Below are 19,400 nucleotides of genomic sequence, written 5' to 3' on the forward strand. Positions count from 1 at the left end.
TGACTTACAACAGTTTTCCCTTAACAAAGGAGAATTTTTAACACCCATCTATTTAAAAAGTTTCACAATCAACTTTAATTCTTATGAAATTTTTGATAGCAAGAAAAAACTTTATTATTTCTTTCTTTTAAATTGAATACATAATTACCACACCTCCACAACATAAGTTTAAAAAGAATCTTTTCAAACAAATTTATTTCTACAAAGTATTTATTTGCTATTCAAAATCTTAAGTATTTTGAGGTTATAGAGGTTTACCAAAACTTCCTACAAAAACCAAACAATATTTTTCTTTGTTTTTGAATTTCACTAAATGAAAGTTAAATAAATGCATTTTAAATGCGGTTATTAGTTTTAAAAGCTGTTGATGAAACAACTGATATAGGTGGGTCGTAGGTTCATTTATCCAAGAAGTTAATTTTGAAATAGTTTGAAAAAAGTAATAACAGGGAAAAGTTCCTCATCCTTTTAAATTATTCTTAAAAAATCCATTCTCATGTAAAATTTAAAAAAGCTTACTTATGTATGTATTTACTTTTTCATTTAATTTCAGAATTTTCTACAAAATCAAATTTGAAAAAAAAACTTGTCTTCAACAACTTTTTAAGTTCCTATTTATGTTGTCCCCCCAAAACAAGACAAAACCATATCATCAACAAAAAAACTCCAAGAATTAAAATCCTATCTCTCCCATTCAAAATCCCCATGAATGAAACTGAATGAACTCCCCGACTGACAATTGTTAGATGATGCAGTCAAATCAAAATGACAGAGAACCTCTCAAAACCAACAGCATCAGCAGCACAACAAGCTACCGAATCACCACCAACATCATCAGCAAATACAATCCTTTCCACATCAACAACAACAACAACTCCATCCAAACCCACCACCACCGGCGATAGTGAAAAACCCGAATTAGAAGTTGAAATACGTCGGCTATCTAATGGACTGCATAATGGAAATTCAAAATGTCACAACTCTGCAGCTGCCACAGAGATGGAAATAGTAAATACGATACCAAAAATTGTAGACTCTTCTTCTTCGTCTGCAACACCACCACCACCACAAAGCAATAGTAGAGAATTTGGGGATGAAAATGAAGACGAATGGTCAGTAACGTCCAAAAACAAACACAAAAGAATGGGTAGTGTGTCAGTGAGTTCACCGACCCGAGGTCATTTGTCTCCGATTTCAATAAATCTGCCATCAACAGATGGCAATACAAGCGGCACAAATAGTCCAGCGATTAATAGTCGACCGGTAACGGTGCAAGATGTCGATGAGGTGGCCAAGTTGTTTGAAGAGAAGCCAGAGGCTTTTGAGAAATGGCTGACGGAAAGAGCTCCAGCTGAAGCTTTGTTAAGACTGCAACAATTCATTGAAAGCCGAAAGCCAGCCAAACGGCCTTCGGTAACATCAGATTTATTTCAACAATGGATGCAAACTCCACCAATTCAGGTATGTTTGTTTATAAATTTTCATATTTTTGTCTGTTAACTGATTTGAAAAGAAACTCAGAAAGTCAGTATAATTATATTGTGTGTAATTCAGTGACATTTTGATTCATTCCAAATCAAAAGTAAATCATGGAAATCCCATTCAAGCTAGCAAAACCCATTTCAAAACGAAACAAAAGAATCCTTAATGATGTTTTTCAAAACCCATTGAAAAAGTTTCTTTATTTTTTTTGTTTCTGTGCCTCCTTTTCAACAACAACAAATATAAAGTCTCATATCGCAGATTCTTTGTGTATGAGTATCTTTTTGAACACCTCTTTTTTTTATTCAACAACTTTTGTGCGAAAAAAAATTACTCATACGCCCCAGTGCACATGCGGATGTATATATTCCCACGAGTTAAATCTTTTAAATAAGGAACAAAAAAAAAAATAAAAATTAAAACAAGTGGTTGGTTAATTTGATTTATTTTTTTTTTCTCATTCTTTTGTTTTGTAAGTCCTTATAATGTGTCCTTAATATGTTTCATGTACAGTTGTAATTTTTCATTAACACAAATATTGATCGAATGGATTTTATTTTTTAATTTGTATTTATTTCCTCACCACATTATTTTTAATTAAACAAAAGGATATTATATATAGTTAAATGATGACAATGTTGGAATGCATACCAGAGTAAAAATAACAATAATTCATACATGTGATAATTGCCTCATTTAATTTTTAATTAATTTTTTTTTATATTGGCATTGGCACATGGTTGGAAATCGATAGCGCGAACGAATAGTGTGGTGGTGGTAATATTCAAAATTATTGCTAAAGAAAATATGTGTGTATTTATGTATTTTTCCCAGACATTTAATTGAAATTTATTTTATTTCATCGTGGTTATTATTTGTAAGCTTTTACATCACAGCAAGAACAATTGCGTTTAAGAGGTTTTGTTATTAATTTTTTTGTGTGAGGTTTAAGCGGTCTTTAGTGATAAATTTATTATGATGACCATGGAGAATGATGCTTATAATTTGCTATGGAAACATCTTCAATCAACACGCTTCTTCAGTGTATTTTATGCTTTCATCATTTGGATGTCTTTTTATAAATAAAGGAGGTGGAAAATTTCAAGGTTGAAATTATTAAAAATTTCATTAATAAGTTAAAATTGCACTCAACATAAGTGACGCATTAATTTAATATTAAAATAACTTTTAAATCACAAACTCTTTTGGTTTCCGGGAATGACATGGCTGGAAATGATGTTTTCAGGGTTTTTTTTTATATTTCATGTCAAACATAATATTTTTCAAATTATGTTTGTGTATCGTTTCGACAAAAAATACATATAGTTTTTGTGTAAATTCATCTCAAAACTTGCGTTCCCGGAATTTCTTAATTTGTGCAATGTGCATGCTATTATTCATTTTAAAAACTAGAACAGACTTTGAAACAATAGATAAAAATATTTATCCAGTAAGGTAATAAAACACCGATAAATCTTACCAACGAAAAACTTAGGATAAATATTTGAAGTTCCGTTCGTAGGTAGGTTAAAATAAGAACCTTTTGATAAGACATTTGATAAGACATAAGACATTTTCAAGATCTTGAATAAAATAATTATTTTTGTAATTAAAAAAAAAAAACCCACGACTGGGTTGATCATACTTCTTTTTATTATGGTGTACAAATTGGTTTTTAAAATCGACAAAAAAAGTAAAAGTGAATAAAAATTCATTTTCATTTAATTAATGAAAAATTTTGTAAAGTTTAATTCATCAAACTGTTTGAGGTAGAAAAATAAACTTCGGTTCAAATTTTAAATCAGAATAATTTTAGTGGTGTATTTTATCCATTGTGTTTTTTTTTTAATTTCAAAGAAATAGGTTTTCGCCAAAAATTAGATAATTTTTTATAACTACTTATATACCGAAAATCGGTATAATTTTTTAACCGCCGGCAATTATTAGGTATATACGAGAAAACAGTATATTTTTTAAAATTCAAAATGTATGTCACGAAACTGCAAAAAATACTCCAAATATTTTGGTGTATTTTAGGCTTTTGTGGTACTTGAGTTAGAATACTGATATTTATGTAATTTAATTTTATAAGAAATTTATTAATAACTAAAAAAATTGATTTAATAATAACAATAAAAATTTTGTTTTTTAAATTTTTTCGACTTCTAAGTAAATTTTTTTGTTAACAAAGAATTTTCGGATAATTTTTTTTATAAATATGTATGTATTTACTAATAATTTGAAAACATTTTTCCAAAAAAAAAAAGTAATGATATGTTAATTGGGCCATAAAAAAAATAATTTAAAAAATCATTATTTTTATTATTTATTAGGTAAAAAAAAATATTTGAATAAAATAAACTGCAAACATTTTTTTTATTTTTTTTTTTTAGTTAAAAAAAAAAGTTAAGTTTAGTTTTATTAAAAACAAAAACAATGTTTTGTTGAAATCGGTGTTATAGTTTACGGAAAGTCAAAATTTAAGGAAATGATAGATACCTACCATGGCTAATGTTTAAAAAAAATATTTATTTTTATTGCTAAAGTATTATTATTTTTATTTGCGAAAGAATACGTAAAATCGTTAGGCAGTCTTTGAAAAATGAAAAATAACTTTTACGTTCTGGTCATATGACATATGTATGAAAATATGTATGTATGTGTGTTTTTGTTATTTAAAAAAAGTTTTAATTGTTTTTTTTTTTTTTAATTTCTCGTTCATTTTTCCATTGAAATAAATTCAATTAATTTTTTTTAATGAATTATTTCGTTCATATAATTTTTTTTTTTTTATTTTTAAATAATAAACGTTTTCGGGTATAACAATTCCCATCTTCAGATTATATAGCAAAATTAAAAATATTTAAATAATTTTGTGCGTAAAATTTAAAGTTTAAATAAACATACATTTCAAAAAAAATTTATTTGAAAAAAAATAATAATAACAATAAACGAAAAATATGATAAAGTCAAAGTAAATACATCTTGATTTTTACTTTAATGTTTCTTTGGTAATTAATTTGTAATATTTCAATACAAATTTTACAAACCTAAAGAGTTGTTGTGCATTTTATTTTGGTTATTATTAATTTTTAATTTTTTAACTTAACTATATTTAGTCCCTCTTTTACTTCCTGTATTAGGATTTAAGTTGGACTTTAACACTCTAAATTAATTTCCTTTTGTATTTGTAGGTACTAATGTGCTTTTTTTGTTCGAAAATAAAAACAAAATTTAAAATTTTGTATTCAAAAATATAAACTGTTTATAAGAGATAATTGAATCACTCTATTCTACACTTTCAAAAATAATAACTATGTAGCTATGTGCTAAGATTTATAATTTTTGTCCTCATTTAATCATTTTAGTTCTAATTCCTTTCAAAGAACAAGTCAATAAACACCATAAATGTGTACGTACACGTACATCTTTTGACCTTTCAGAATTTTATTTTATTAAGTCCGCTTTTTTTTTTAGAGAAGAATTATTCATATTAATGTAGGATGTCTATAAAAAAGATAAAAAGAATAAATAAAAGTAGATTCCCTTTTATTCTGTAGTCTAAATCAAAAGGACATAGATTTCGATAACCCCAAGAACAAAATCTGAAGTACCAAGGTCGCATTGCCTCTCTTATAAATAGAACAAAAAAGAAGTCATTCATTTATATAAAGTTCCTTTCATTTTTTTTTAACAAATTATCCAATAATTGTTTTTTTTTTTTGCTTTGACCATTGTGAGAGAAAAAAAAGAAATTCAGAAATTCATTTTTTTACTATTATTTGTTTTATCTTCTTCTGAGCAAATATTTTTTTTCTTTCTGAAAAGATTCATTTAATATAAAAAAAGATATGACATGAAAATAATAAAAAAAAAAATATTTTTTTTTATTCAATTGTGTCTTTGTTCTTTCGAGTTCTTTACGGAAACACAATTTAATCTAAGGACCACTTTTAGTCGCTATGCTGGCCGTTAAGAGATCCTTTTATTCAAGACATTTCATTATGAAGTTTGAGTTTTGGTTATTCTATGAAAGTTAAAAATTTTTTTTCCGCCTTTTGTTCTTGGATGAAATCAAAATTCAAAAGAAAAATGATTAAATTTGTATTTATATAATTGAAATGTACTAAAATTAGGTCTTGGAGGGTAAAATATAGAATTTTTATCGCAGAGCGAAATGGAAGTTTTTTTTTTATGTGGAAAAGTTAAATAGACTCACTTATTATTTATCTAGAAATGTTAATTTGTTGACAAAATAGTAAAAGAAGCAGACAGTACAGGCATACAAATAAATGAAATATTAATAAGTCCTTTTTTCCTTTTCTAATTTACTACAATTTTCTATAAAAAAAGGAAAAGTGTTTTATTTAATTGGGAAATTAATAAATAATTAAATTTTATTTATTGATTATTTTCATTCTGAAGCTTGTTTATAAATAGAAATATGACGAAATATTGATAATTATTGAGCACATTTTTTCAAAGCTCTTAGTACAAAAAAAAAAACGCGATATCAATTACCCATTTTCAAATTAAACCTCAAAAATAGATATGCAAACCCTCTAGTTTTCAATAAAACCCAACCAAGGCCCATAATTCTTCAGCCTCTCTTATCCAATTTTACTAGAATTTTATGGTTAATAGGTATAGTGTTTCTGTGTTTCGAAAGTTAAAACTAAACAAAAGATTTACGAGCATCCATTAAGACAGAGATTTTTCGTTTCTTTTTTTTTTTAATTCCAAGGTAAAATCAACAACAATATCAACAACAAAAAGAATAACAAAAAAAAGAGCGCCAAAAAAACAAAGTTAAAGTAGATTACTATTGTGATTTATAGACACGTTATATGGAGCGTAATGGTGGCACATCCACAAAAATATAAAACGATTGAGGGCAAATCCTTTTTTTTTTTTGTTTTTGTTTTTCTTTTGTGTATTCTTCTTTGAAAATACAACTAAATATCTCACATCTAGCGCAGCGCAACAAAATAAGAACAACAAATCCTTTAATCCTCTCAAAAAAGGACACTTGCCTTCATTAACTTTAATTCGACTACTTTGTTTGCATAGGAAATATATAATTCGAAAATTGTAAGTAGGTACACTCAACAAAATGAAAAAAAAAAACTAAAAAATAAAAGTTTCAGTTAAAATAAATCGATTTATTTTACGATAAAATCATAATCCGCTTCCTTGATTTATTGTCTGTACTCTGTACCTACATACTTACATTTTATATCCGTTAAGCTAATTTCTTTTAATTTGGTAGTTGAAGCAAAACATGCCTAAAGTTGGTGAAAATGGGTTTGGCCTACATGTTTGAGGTTAAAAAATAAAAATATATATAAAAATGCTGGTTTATGAACAAAAAAAAGCTTTTTTAACCTAACTTTTAACTTATTTTGAAAATAACATTTTGAAAGTTTTTCCAGTCATAAAATTTGTTCCTAACAATAATGTTAAAATTTGTCAGTCTTAAAATTCAATTCCTTTTTCAACTATTCAGCATTTATTTTGTTTTTTTTTTTTAATTTAATTTTTTTTTTAATTTAAGAAATTAATATTTCTAAAACGTAGTTTCTAAAAAATGATGATAGTTTTTGCACACTTTTTTTCGTCTTTAGAAGAAACCGTAGTTAAAAATTAAATAAAATGGCCCAGTCGTGCACGACTGCTCTTAAAGTTCAAGATATTAAAATTTGTAAGACTTTGTATTAGAAATTTGATAAATGCATGTATGAAAAAAAAAATTAAAACTAAAATCAAAATTCGTTTTTCAAATTAAAATAACAACACGTTCAATCGAATTGAACTCCAAAATAAGTATGCAGTTTAATTTCTGTTATTAAGATGCGTTTTTAGAAAAAAATATTTTCAAAATTGTTAGAGTCGTTTTTTACAACACTAATTTTTTATTAATAATTTTTTGAAAAAAAAAATTCTAAAATAAAATTGGAATGCCAGTTTTTTGCAATTTTTAATCAATACCTAAAACAAAAATTTCAAAAAAAATGGTACCCGGAAGTCCGTCTGTCTGTCTGTCTGTCTGTCTGTATAAGGAACTAGAGCTTAAACGGATGGACCGATTGACTCCAAACTTGCTAGGTAGCAGTTTTTGGAGACTCTCCAAAGGGATTTTTGGAATTAATTTTTTTCGACCACAATATAAATATAAGCCAAAAATATAATTTAAAAAAAAAAAAAAATAATTTTTGGATGTTTAAAAAAATTTTGAAAATTTTTTTTTTGAAAAATCAAATTTTTGAAAATGGGACATTGAATTTTTTTGAAATTTTGTTTTTAGATGTTGATTAGTGATTTCTACAAAATGGCATACCAATTTTATTTTAAAACTTTTTTTTCAAAAAATTATTTATAGAACATTCATTTTTTAAAAAACGATTTTGAATTTTTTTTTTCTAAAAATGCACCTTAATATATCAAATAAAACTGCGTACTTGTTTTGTGGGGCGATTTGATTTCAGATATTGTTTTATTTTTTTGAAAAATGAATTTTATTATTTTTTATTTGTTTTTTGTTTTTTTTTTTTATATATATGTACCTACATTTCCCAAGTTTCTATATAAAAAGTCTTGAAAACTTAAGCAACTTGAACTCTAAGAGCAAGTTCGTGCGACCCAGACGTGCATTTTATTTATTTGCCAAATTGATAAATTTTTTAGTTAATTTCGTATATTTCGATAAAGACTGAGCCAATTTTATTCAAAATTTGCAAACAGATATTTCTTGTCAGTGTCATTGAAGTGTTAAACGTAAAAAAATTTAAAAAAAAAGTTTTAAAATAAAAAAAAAAATTTTAATGGAATTTTTTCACCTACCTACTTTTATTTGTTTGTTCAAAATTTAACCAAAATCTTTAATCCAATAGTTATTTAAGATATATTTAGATACTTTGAACTACAAGAGCAAGTACGTGAGGCCCAGTCGTGCATTTTATTTTTCTAGTCTCAACGCAACGTGTAGGTTGCTCTGGCTTTTTGGCACATTCCCCGATGAATCACTCTGATATACCTATTCAACTTTTCTAAAATTTGGTGTGCTATTAAAAAAAGTATATAAATCGACACACAAAACGAAATTTTAATACAAAATCATCGGTTTTGTTTTCAAAAAATTGATTTTCAATTTTTTTTTAAATTTTAAATTTCAGGTATTTAAATTTTGTATGTGCCTGCACAACTTTTCCTTTTTTTTCACAGTGTATTTCGCTACCTCTTAAACAGATAAAGTCTAAACAGACACAAGCTCTTAACTATAAAATGAATAAACAAAAATAAAATTGAGGATTGCGTTGTACGCGAACACAACGAAAAGGACACAAAACTCAATTGCATCTGAGACTGAGAAAAAGCCATTAAGGATATTTTGTGCTAAGCAGTAAGAATTACTTGGAAACATTTTGCGCCATGAAAAGGATTTACACAAAAAAAATATGCTTCGTCCTGATTTGTGATACATCTGCATAGTTATTTTTTTTTCTTGTTTATTCTATTTCCATTTGTAAAACAGATTGTTGCTTTTAAATTTCAACTCCAAGTGCCCTCTTATTCTAACTTCATGTCTTTTATGTCCTCAATGTTTTGTTTTGTTTTTTTTTTTTTTTTATTTTTTCTCTCTGTGATCCTTTTATTCTTATTACAACTTGAAGTTCAGCGTTTTGCATGTAATTTAAATTAAGTGCCAACTGCAGGACTAAAGAGATTTTTACTCGTTTTTTGTTTATTTGTATTTATTAAGACAATACACACGGAATAGCTAGCTGGATATATATATTTTTTTTATTTCAGTTGGTTTAACCCAAAAAAGTACGAAAAAACGAGAGATACACAACAGATATATACTCTGATTATTGTGATGGGTCATGGATGATGAAGGATGAATGATGAAAAAGGGGAAATTTGATGTTTAAATTAGCAGAGAAAATTCTATTATCTTTATGGACAGAGAGAGTCCTTATTAAGCTACTTTGATGATTATGATAAATTTTGTTGAAAATATACAAACATAATTTTATTTATGTGCTAAAAGGTAAAATTTGACAGGTTCGCTTGCTCGTACTTTGAATCGTTTAATGGTTAAATCGTTAATGGCCAAGCTACATTGGGTTATTTAGAGTGGTTAAGTAGTTTTGCAAATTTAAGGATATTTTAATTTAATTTTGATTTAATTTAAAATTCGTCATTTGGAAACTTATTTCATTAAAAAATCAGGGAAATAAGGAAAATAACTTATTTTGTGGATGTTATTAAGGGAACCTAGTGAAATAGTGATTTTTTTGCATTGACTACTCAACCGATTCAAAATTTTTTTTTATACTTGAACGCCTTAAAGTTCCTTTAATATAATTCAATAAAAGGTTTTATTTTTTCTAGTCTTTTTATCAGAAAACGAAACTATACGAAAGGACATAAGAAGCTTTTGTAAGAAATATGTAGTAATGAGTAGCATAGGTAGGTACTTTGAAGGAAAAATAAAAGTGCAGACAAAAATTGCAAGGAAATATTATTTATTTATTAGAAATTCGCTCGATTTGAATTCGAGGAAAAATGAAATACTCTTAGAAGAAACCAACAAGAGTTTGTCTGCTATTTTAATAATAAATATACTTTGATCTGTCATTTCTATTGAAAATGTTTTCTACTTTCTGCATGATGATGCAGAAGAATAAAATGCAATATTCAATATTTTTTTTTCTTCTTAGCTGAGTGCAAAAAGTGGTTGCAAGAAGCATTTTTTTTTTTTATTGTAGTCAGTTTGATGGAAAGTGATGGAAAATTAATAACTAGAATGTACATACTGTAACTTTTTCCATTTTACTATGCTTGGGGAGGAGTTTAAAAATTGCATCTCTTATTTCTGGAAAAATATTCAAATATTGTTATGATAAAATTTCATTTTGAAAAAAAAAAGATTGCTGAGGATAAAATAGTACAAGTTTTGTTGTGGTTGTCCTTTAAATTATATTATGTGACTTGGTATTTCTCATGTTCTTTTATTATATTTACTTCCATGGATTTCATTGAAATGTTTGAGCCACTGTTAATTTTTGAATAACTGAGGCACTTCTCCATTGGATATAATCTTAATACAAATATATAATGTTGTAAATTTGTTGTACAAAGAAAATTGTATGTACTGTCTTTTACACGAAAACCTTAAGAGAAATTATATATATCTCTATATTTATAACAAAAACTTAAGATAAAATCTTTTTTATGATTTTAAAAATTTTGCTATACAAATTACAATAAATTAAATAATTAAAAAAAAAATAAAATAATTAAAGAAATTAAAATTAAAATTCTGGATCAGCCATCTACTTCGTTTTCAGAATATTTTATAAATAACGGCGTGTTAGCCTTTAGGCGTAACAAGTTTAAAAAACTTTTCGAAAAAATACTTTAACTTCTATATGTTAAAAATTTCCGCTATTGTTTTCAAAAGTTTTGCTTAAATTTCATTAATGATAATTGGTGCGAAAAGATTTGATTAAATGCATCCCATATACTTTATGGGAGTGCGGGACAATTTTCTCAGAAATTGACTTCAAACACAAAAAAAAATTATTTGAAAACAACGGCAACAACTACAATATTTAAACATACAATTTAAAAAAGCTATGAACTTATTACTTTTTATAAAATTAAAATTAAGTTAATTAAATGCAGCGTTTTTAAAAAACTGGTCGTCAAACTCAGAATCTTGAAAAAAAAATTTATTGCAAAAATTTTAACATTTCGTTTTCAAAACTTTTTCGTACCTACATTTTTTTTAAATTTGTTTGGCCATATTAATTTTTTATTTGAATTCGTATCAATAATCACCCCTGTTCTGATTTTCGTTTACGAAAGCAATACTTGCGTTTTTAAAAATGTAGTCTTTCACATTTCAATTCGTGTTTAATTCCTGCGAATTCTTCTGTTCTAAAATAACTAATATGGATTTGTTTTTTGACGTTTTAATTTCTTTTCGAATTTGGTAAACCATTTTACAATCTATGAGAAAATCAATTTCGTACCTAAATGAAAATCAGCACAGGGGTGAATGTATTACAGTTTATGAAAAAAATTAAAAAGTATTCCATTTTCGAAGAATCTTTTTTAGTAGAAGTTTTTGAAAAAAAAAATTAACTTATTAACTAAGTTTGAAGGTCTTATTTGTCAAACTGTTAGAGAAAATCATTTGTTTCGATACAAAAATTCAGTTTTTATCAAAAAAAATCCAATGAAATTGAAGTAATTTTTATATTTGGTTCAAAACTGTAAACTTTTCCTCTATGGCCAAAAATTTTTTTTAAATAAATGGATTTAAATTAAGGATTGAGCTTCTACCTTTTAAAAAATGTGTTTGTGTTTGAAGTTAGTTTGTGAGAAAACTTCATTTATCGCTTAAACTATGGAAGATTGTCCCTTACTGCCATATATTTTTCCCTTTAATTACCTAGAGAATCTTTTGGTACCATTTAAGTAATTCAAAAATTTATGCAAAAAAATTGGTACGGCCGGGTTCCCTAATAATTTGCTTTAGTTACTCCACTACTAATGTTAATGTAAAAGGTTTCTTGGAAAGCTTTTTAGAAATTCTGCAGATTTAGACAGACAGAATTGCAAGTACCAATATAGTCTCTTACGAATCCTAAACCTGCCCTATAGTTCTTTTCCTATAGGACGTGGAAACATGTACAAAACAAAGTAAAAGTTTACATTAATTAGTAGCAGCGTGTTCATGGTTTGGCAAAACACTTCGAAAATACGGAGGTAAACTCTTAACAACAACTCTACAACAACGAGCTTTACGGGTTGTACAAGGACGCTAACCTAGCCAAGAGAGTGAAGGTGCAGCGCCTGAGATGGCTAGTTCACGTGGAGCGCATGGACAACAATGCTCCGGCCCGGAAAGTTTTCGACTCCAACCCAGAGGGACGGCGCAGTAGAGGAAGACCTCGTCTGAGGTGGCGCAACCAAGTGGAAGGGGACCTCAATCAACTTGGCGTGCGCAACTGGAAGCAGCGAGCTAAGGATAGAGCTGGCTGGCGAAGCTTGTTGGTTGAGGCCCAAATCCACAGCGGATTGTAGCCGCCTTACGGCGCTGATCACCCTAAGTAAGTAAGTAAGTAAACTCTTAACAAAACTAACTTGAAGTTAAAAAAAAACAAAAAATCGATACGGTACGAATTATGCAAACCTAACCTTTAAATGTGTTTTCTCGAAAAAGTGCCTATGGCGTATGTAACAAAACAATTCTAAGGCGAGGCTTAGTTTAAGTTAAATGTTACGCTTCCAAAATATTTAACCATCCAACTATAAGCAAATCCTTTATTAAAAACTACAGTATATGGAGTTGCAAGCAACTAAGTAATCTCATTACAAACTCTTATCTCAATTTAATGCAATATATCTTTATAGGCAATTTCTTAGAAATAGCTGATGCACGGCAATTTTCTTCGTCTTTTGTTCAAATTATTCGCTATGTTGGCTTTTCAAATTCATGTTGTTTCAAAATTACCGTGAATCATGGAATTCAAAGAATTTTACCACAAAATTAGTTTCCCTTAGAATTTAGTGGGATGGGGTTGCATTTCATCAGATATGGCTGGTATCTTTTGTCTTTGCATCCGGAAATATCGTGTTAATTATGAGAGCATGTGACACTAGCGCATAGTGAATTGGCATGTGAAGATAATTTGTGTGTTTCCGGCCGTTTCCGACTCTACACCACTGACGTCATCATTGCCGCCACCTTTGCCTGCACATATTTGCTTGTAGAACAAGCTTATACTCGTCGTCAAATTCTCCCTCTGCAAAAAATACCCACATACACGCTTTTGTGCTATGTGATGTGTTCATTCAAAATTGCGCTAACAATTTGTGTGTCTTTGGAGCTAGGATAGTTTTTCATGTGAATTTGTAATCAAATATCCAAGGATATATTGTTCGTAGAAAACTTTGAGCAGAAATTTGAGAGTATATTCTCTTTTTCTTTTGAGAAGAACAAAATAATGACTACGTTAATCAAAAACAAATTTAAAACAATATAAGTTCAAGTGACCTCAACTCCAACGCGAAACGCTTTATACATTTTTGGAGTTGAGGTCACTTGAACTTATATTGAATTATATTCAATCACTCCACTTAAAATAAAAATAATTTTAATAATTTTTTATTATTTTTGTTATTTTTTTCTTCGTTATCAAATTTAAAACATCTACTCTATGCATATTGCGGGTATAATAATGCCTGTTAGGTTTGATACTAAAGAATTATGAGGATATGCACAAAGCCTCAATGAATTTCTGAAGAATTTCCTTTGATTCGTATTTGAACAAAGTTTAAGGCTAAATTGCAAATGGAACTCATTAAAAAAATTGCCTTAAAATCTAGCATCAGCGTCATAAAGTATTTACAGAGCAGTCGCACATTCAAATTTGTTCTTATGTATTTTGCCTCTAGAGGGCGCCACTATTGATTTTATGCAACGTAACATAGCCAATAACTAGCGGACAAATAAGACGCTTCCAACGATACTTCATTTCTCAAATTGTGACAGGTTATTTTGGAGTTATGATGTCACAGATGAAATACATAACTTTGAAAAAAGCTTGTTTTTAATTTTTGGACAAAAATTGTCTTAAAACAAATACAACAAGTTTACATTCAATTCTACAATTCCCTTATTTCTCACAAAGCTTTATACTGTAACACATACTTACCAACCCAAAAGTCATTCTTAGTATGAATAATAAATTTTTATACGAGACTAAGTCGGTCCCATAAAACCAGAAAAAAAAAGCTAGAAAGCATATTATTACGTTAAATTAAGGCTCTTTGAAAAGATTCAATTGAATAGAGAGAAAGAAACCTAATGGTAACCAACGACGACATTTCCATTAAGTGTTAGTGTATATTGTGTACAATACATTACACATATGGGTCTGAAACGACACGACGAGTCCTAGGTACCTATTCTAAGTTCTAACATGCATGCATGTTGTGTACTTTTGTTACTCCACTCGTATTCACTTTTCTCACACTCATTCTCATTCTTCTTTTAAAACATTCATAGGAAATAGTAGTTTTCGTATAAATGAATAATCCAGCACAGAGCCTGTTTGGTTGTCCTTTTTATTGGAAAGTCAAATTAAAATTTATTTCTTGAGTGTCCTTCGGTTCGTATATATTGTTCTGCATACAAACGCGATATGTGTGCTGTGTATGTGTGTTTGTTGTTTGATATTAAATTGAAAGAAATGTAAGGGAAAAGGGTGTTTGTAATAAGACTAGAAGTAAATCGATTTAGAAATTGTTTTTTATTTTTGTTTTTGTTTAATTTCATGTCAAGTTAAATGCACAACTGAGCTTTTTTTGGCCAAGAATAAATTATTTAAATTTAGTAGATACACCAGATGTAAATATTTGTAAATTTGAAATTGCTTTTTACTCATATTGATGACTTTTTGATGTCTGATACTTTCTCGTAAACAACTTATTTTAACAAAAATTTGCAGACAGACATTTGATAGAAAAATAATTTTTGGATTTACAAAAAAAAATCTTTTTGTTTTTGAAAAATCAATTTTTCGAAAACCGAAAAAAGAATTTATTTTAAACTTATTCTGCTAGTTATTTTAATAATTTTTTTTATGAAAAAAGATACTAAGAAACATCTATCACTTTTCAATTTTTTTATATAAAAATTCTCTGTTATGCAGTAAAATAAATGACATAGGTACTGTGTTTGTATGTCAAGACAAACCTAAAAGTTATTATTTAAATCAGTTTTAATTATTTTTTAACAAATTTTATGTTATTTTTATATATGCTATGAGGTGGTTAAAAATAACTGTGACTGGGTTCCAAAACCTTGTCCTTAAAAACATCTTTTAGAGCATAAAAAAATCACTAAAAACCAGATTATTTTGCAAGCAGTGGGGCAGTGATAGAACTTTTCATATAGTTATTTCAATTCTTCATTTTTAAATTTAATTTTCATGCTAAATGCTAAGTTTAAACACTTAACCATTGTTTGGAACATAAATTTAATCTTAAGACATCAAAAAAAAAGAAAATGTTTAAGACAAATTGTTTTATCCTCTAAAAGCTTAACTATGAAAAAAATTTAGCTGTTTTAAGTAAGAAAATGAGAGTACCACTTCAAGAAAAAAACTTATATGCAGAATTTTTAGAAAATTGAAATTGGAGTTGGATAAACAAATTAACAAAAAGGTTAAAAAGCTATTTTCTTAATAAAAGAAGATAAAAATAAAATTGATATTGGAATTGGTAGATATTTAAGAAAAAAAAAACTGTTTTTTAGACCATTCTCCGTCAATTGTGAACCGAATTTAGTTAAATATAACACTTTTAGGCCTCTGCACTCTAAATGTGGTTAAAGTTTTAAACCTAGACCTCATTAACTCAAAAATTTAAAAAATAGTGTTTCTTTTTTATATTTTCTCCATTTGGAACTAGAACATGTAAGTTTAAATTATTATTTGAAAACTATATTTATTTTCAATCGAACAATTTTTTTAATTAAAATCAGTCAAACATAAAAGTATCTAACATTTTCACAAAAGCTGAAAAACCGTTTTTGGCCCTAAATCCGGACTTGGGGGATTTTGTTTAAAAAACGTACTTAGTCCTGAGAAAAGTATTTTTTAAGGCAAAGCCTAGTAATTTTTTTTACTCTCAACCATCTTTTATGCATGTAATTAATTTGCAAAAATAGAAGGGATCTATTATTTACGCCGAGGTCCAAATGGCGAAGCACAGGTGCACTTTTTCATGGCAACGATAGGCTTGGAGGCTTTTTTTTTATTTTAATTGGTGGAGGCTGGAAATCGAACCCCCACCTCTGGCGACATAGTTTATCGACCTTACCATTGCACCACAATGTATTATTTATTTTAGACAAACCATTGATTTAACAGTGGTTAGTCATGAGTTTTGTGTGAAATTTATAATTTTATAATAGAATTCACGTACACCGAGATGGGGATATATTACCAAGGAATTCATTATAATGAAATGCAATGCAAATGCAAAAAGTATTAAAACCACTCGTACAATTTCTTATTAAAAACAAAAAATAGCTTTGAAATTAAATAAACACAATTTAAACTACAAGTTTAGTTTTCGTTTGACATTGGATGTAAACAACGAATTAACATAGTGTTTGGTAGATATCGATAGTTTCCATTATCGATTGTATCGATAGTTTTAAGAAAAAACTATCGATAATATCGGTAGCCCTGTGGTAAAATAATTTGGAAGTATTGAAACTATCGATAGTTTTGTGAAGTATCGATATACTCGATACTTCACAAAAATTCCGATTTTTTTAAAAAATGTTTCAAAAAAAATCACTAAACTTTCAAATAAATTGTTCAAAATTGTTTATAATGTCTTTCAACTGGTAGCAAATAACGTTTGAGCAGAATAATTAGCAATATAAATATTGTTTTTGGTTGAAAAATGACTAAAAACAGTGAAAAATTCTCAAAATAATTGAAAAAACTTTTAAAAAAATTTTGTTCGAAGTCGTACCGATAAATCGAAAAACTACTGACGCCAATCGATTTCTCGGGTCCGAAATAGGGCGAAACAGTTAATCGCGCACCTGCCTCAAAAACTTTTTTCAAAAAACTTGCACAGTGTTATTGATAGGTAGCATTCTCTGATTTTACAAAAACACTTGATTTTATCCGTGACTTTTATTAGGGGGTCGTTGTGGTTTTACAGAATATAAGTATCTTTGATTTTACTTTAACAAAATGTCATTTTATTTTTAGAAAAAAAAAAAATGTTACTCATACGCCACAGTGACCGCACAAGTTTAACAAACGATACAGACATTTCTTCCGATCGAACAGTCTTTTTGATCAAAAAAATAAAAGAAAGTATGGAAAATATTGACACACATTGTTTAAGCTGCTTTGAAGAAAAACTTGAGTTTATGCTAATTAATTTGCATTGAATAAACTCCAAAAAAAAAAACCAATGCTTTTTTAAAAAAATTTCTCCAAAGCACCCTGTGTCCATGCAAATGGATAAAGCTTATATGCACGCAATTGGCTTTAAAAATTTAACAACAGCATTTATATGGTTGTTGTTGTGTGCAAGTGCAAGAAACATTTATGAGAGTATGCGCTACATAAAATATAGTCAAGCTGAAATTGTATACGTACAATGTTTCTTTCATTTTATTTTTTAACTTAACTGTATAACTGCAACACTTTACGTTACAATTTTGTTCTGTAAAATTCTGTTATATATATTTTTTTTTTCTTGTCAACTGCACCTGTGCAGGTATTTAGGGTTCGTATCATATCCGTGTTATAGATACAGGTAACCTGCACTCTGCTATCTTACTTTTCCATAGCTATTTATTTTTATTTCAGAATATCAGCAAAGATATACAGAGTGAAATTGTGTTTTTCCTAGAAATGCTGCAAGGAATATTTCGATATAAGAATTTATTGCGTTTTTTATTTTAATATTTTGCAAGGTTTTTAAAATTATGCTTGAATTAAATGTTCAGGTTTAATAAATTTAATTCATTACACAATATTACTGAATGGAAAATTCTCGATGATAAAATTTAAAAATTAAATTTAAAGTTTAAGAATTATTTCATTCTAATGTAGTTTAAAAAAATAATTTTCAGCATTATAAATGTTTATATATGGTTTATAAATACATGATCAAAATCCAGTATTTTCTTTTTTTTATCTGAGTCAGGCGTTGCGAAAAATAAGATAATGTATTTAAACGGTTTGAATGCATGTGGTTTTGTATGTTCCCTCATAGCTTCCAAGCTACTTATCATAACGAGACAAATGAGGCACTGTTAGAAGCGTTTAAGTTGCCCGCTGGTTATAGGGTATGTAAAGTTTCCATATATGAAGCCCTTCTCTGTTTTAATTTCCAATTTTTGGAATCTCTTAAGAAAAGGTGTTTTTCTTAAAAGCTTTTGAATTTTTTATTTGGCTCAAATAAATCTTTTTCCAGAGTTTTTCGAAGCCTATCATATTTAAAAACTAAGAATAAAACAAAGTTTTGAAATTGGTTTAATTAATTAGTTTTTGTTCTCCTTAAAATGATTTTTTTTAAATACCTGAATAAAGCGACAGAATCCCACACAGATAATTCAATTTCAATGGTTTTTCAAAAAAAAAAAAAACACAAATTTCTCCCCGAACCTGTCAAAGTCTCTTCGAACTTTTAATTTCCTTTTCTCCCAAAATGTCCTTAAGCTAAAAATAGAATGTTTTTGCTTTTATCCTTTTGTATCCAAAGTATTAACCAACATTTAAATGAATATCCTTGCTTATACCTAAAAGTCAAAGGAAAATTCAATTTATCAACGACTTTGAATTCTCATTCAAATTTTCTCTTTGAACAGCTTTTTGTATCTGTACCTCTTACTCTTATATGGATGTTTATCAAAAAATACGAGAAACCAACTAACCATATTTTAATTAAATAAATAAACAATTTCTTTTTCCATGACCAAATTGTGTTTTATAGTTAGATCGAGACATTTTTATTCACTCGAGTTGACTTCTAGTTTGAAATTAACTAATATTCTATAAATTTATGCTTGGGAAAATTTTGGTTGAAGGGATTTTTTAAATTATAAAAAAAAAAGAAATAAAATCTAAAAAAGACTTTCATTTAATCCCAGAAACTTTTAGTTGACCTGATTTGAAATCGCGCAGCACCATTTCTAAATTTCATGGCTGAGCAATTGGATTTTATCAAAAAAAAAAAAAAACTTTTTTAATCAAGGAACTTTTGAAATTATATCAATTATACTGAGAGAGAGAGAGCATCCTTAACTACCTACAACTCTAATCTTCTAATTAATTGTGAAAGTTAAGCCATGAAATAAAACC

The 19,400-nt window shown here is 27.7% G+C and overlaps 1 protein-coding gene across 1 annotated transcript in view; it reads left to right on the forward strand.

Moving 5' to 3' along the window:
* The window catches only part of LOC129913467 (cGMP-specific 3',5'-cyclic phosphodiesterase), a 184,674-nt gene that overhangs the window by 74,255 nt on the left and 91,019 nt on the right, over positions 1–19,400 (forward strand). Inside the window, exon 2 of the mRNA XM_055992160.1 lies at positions 554–1,461. Within this exon, the coding sequence (XP_055848135.1) occupies positions 766–1,461 (696 nt within the window). The 5' untranslated portion in view covers positions 554–765. The remainder of the gene's footprint in view (positions 1–553; positions 1,462–19,400) is intronic.

This window comes from Episyrphus balteatus, chromosome 3, assembly GCF_945859705.1.
Source record: "Episyrphus balteatus chromosome 3, idEpiBalt1.1, whole genome shotgun sequence".
In the NCBI taxonomy this organism is placed as follows: Eukaryota; Metazoa; Arthropoda; class Insecta; order Diptera; family Syrphidae; genus Episyrphus; species Episyrphus balteatus.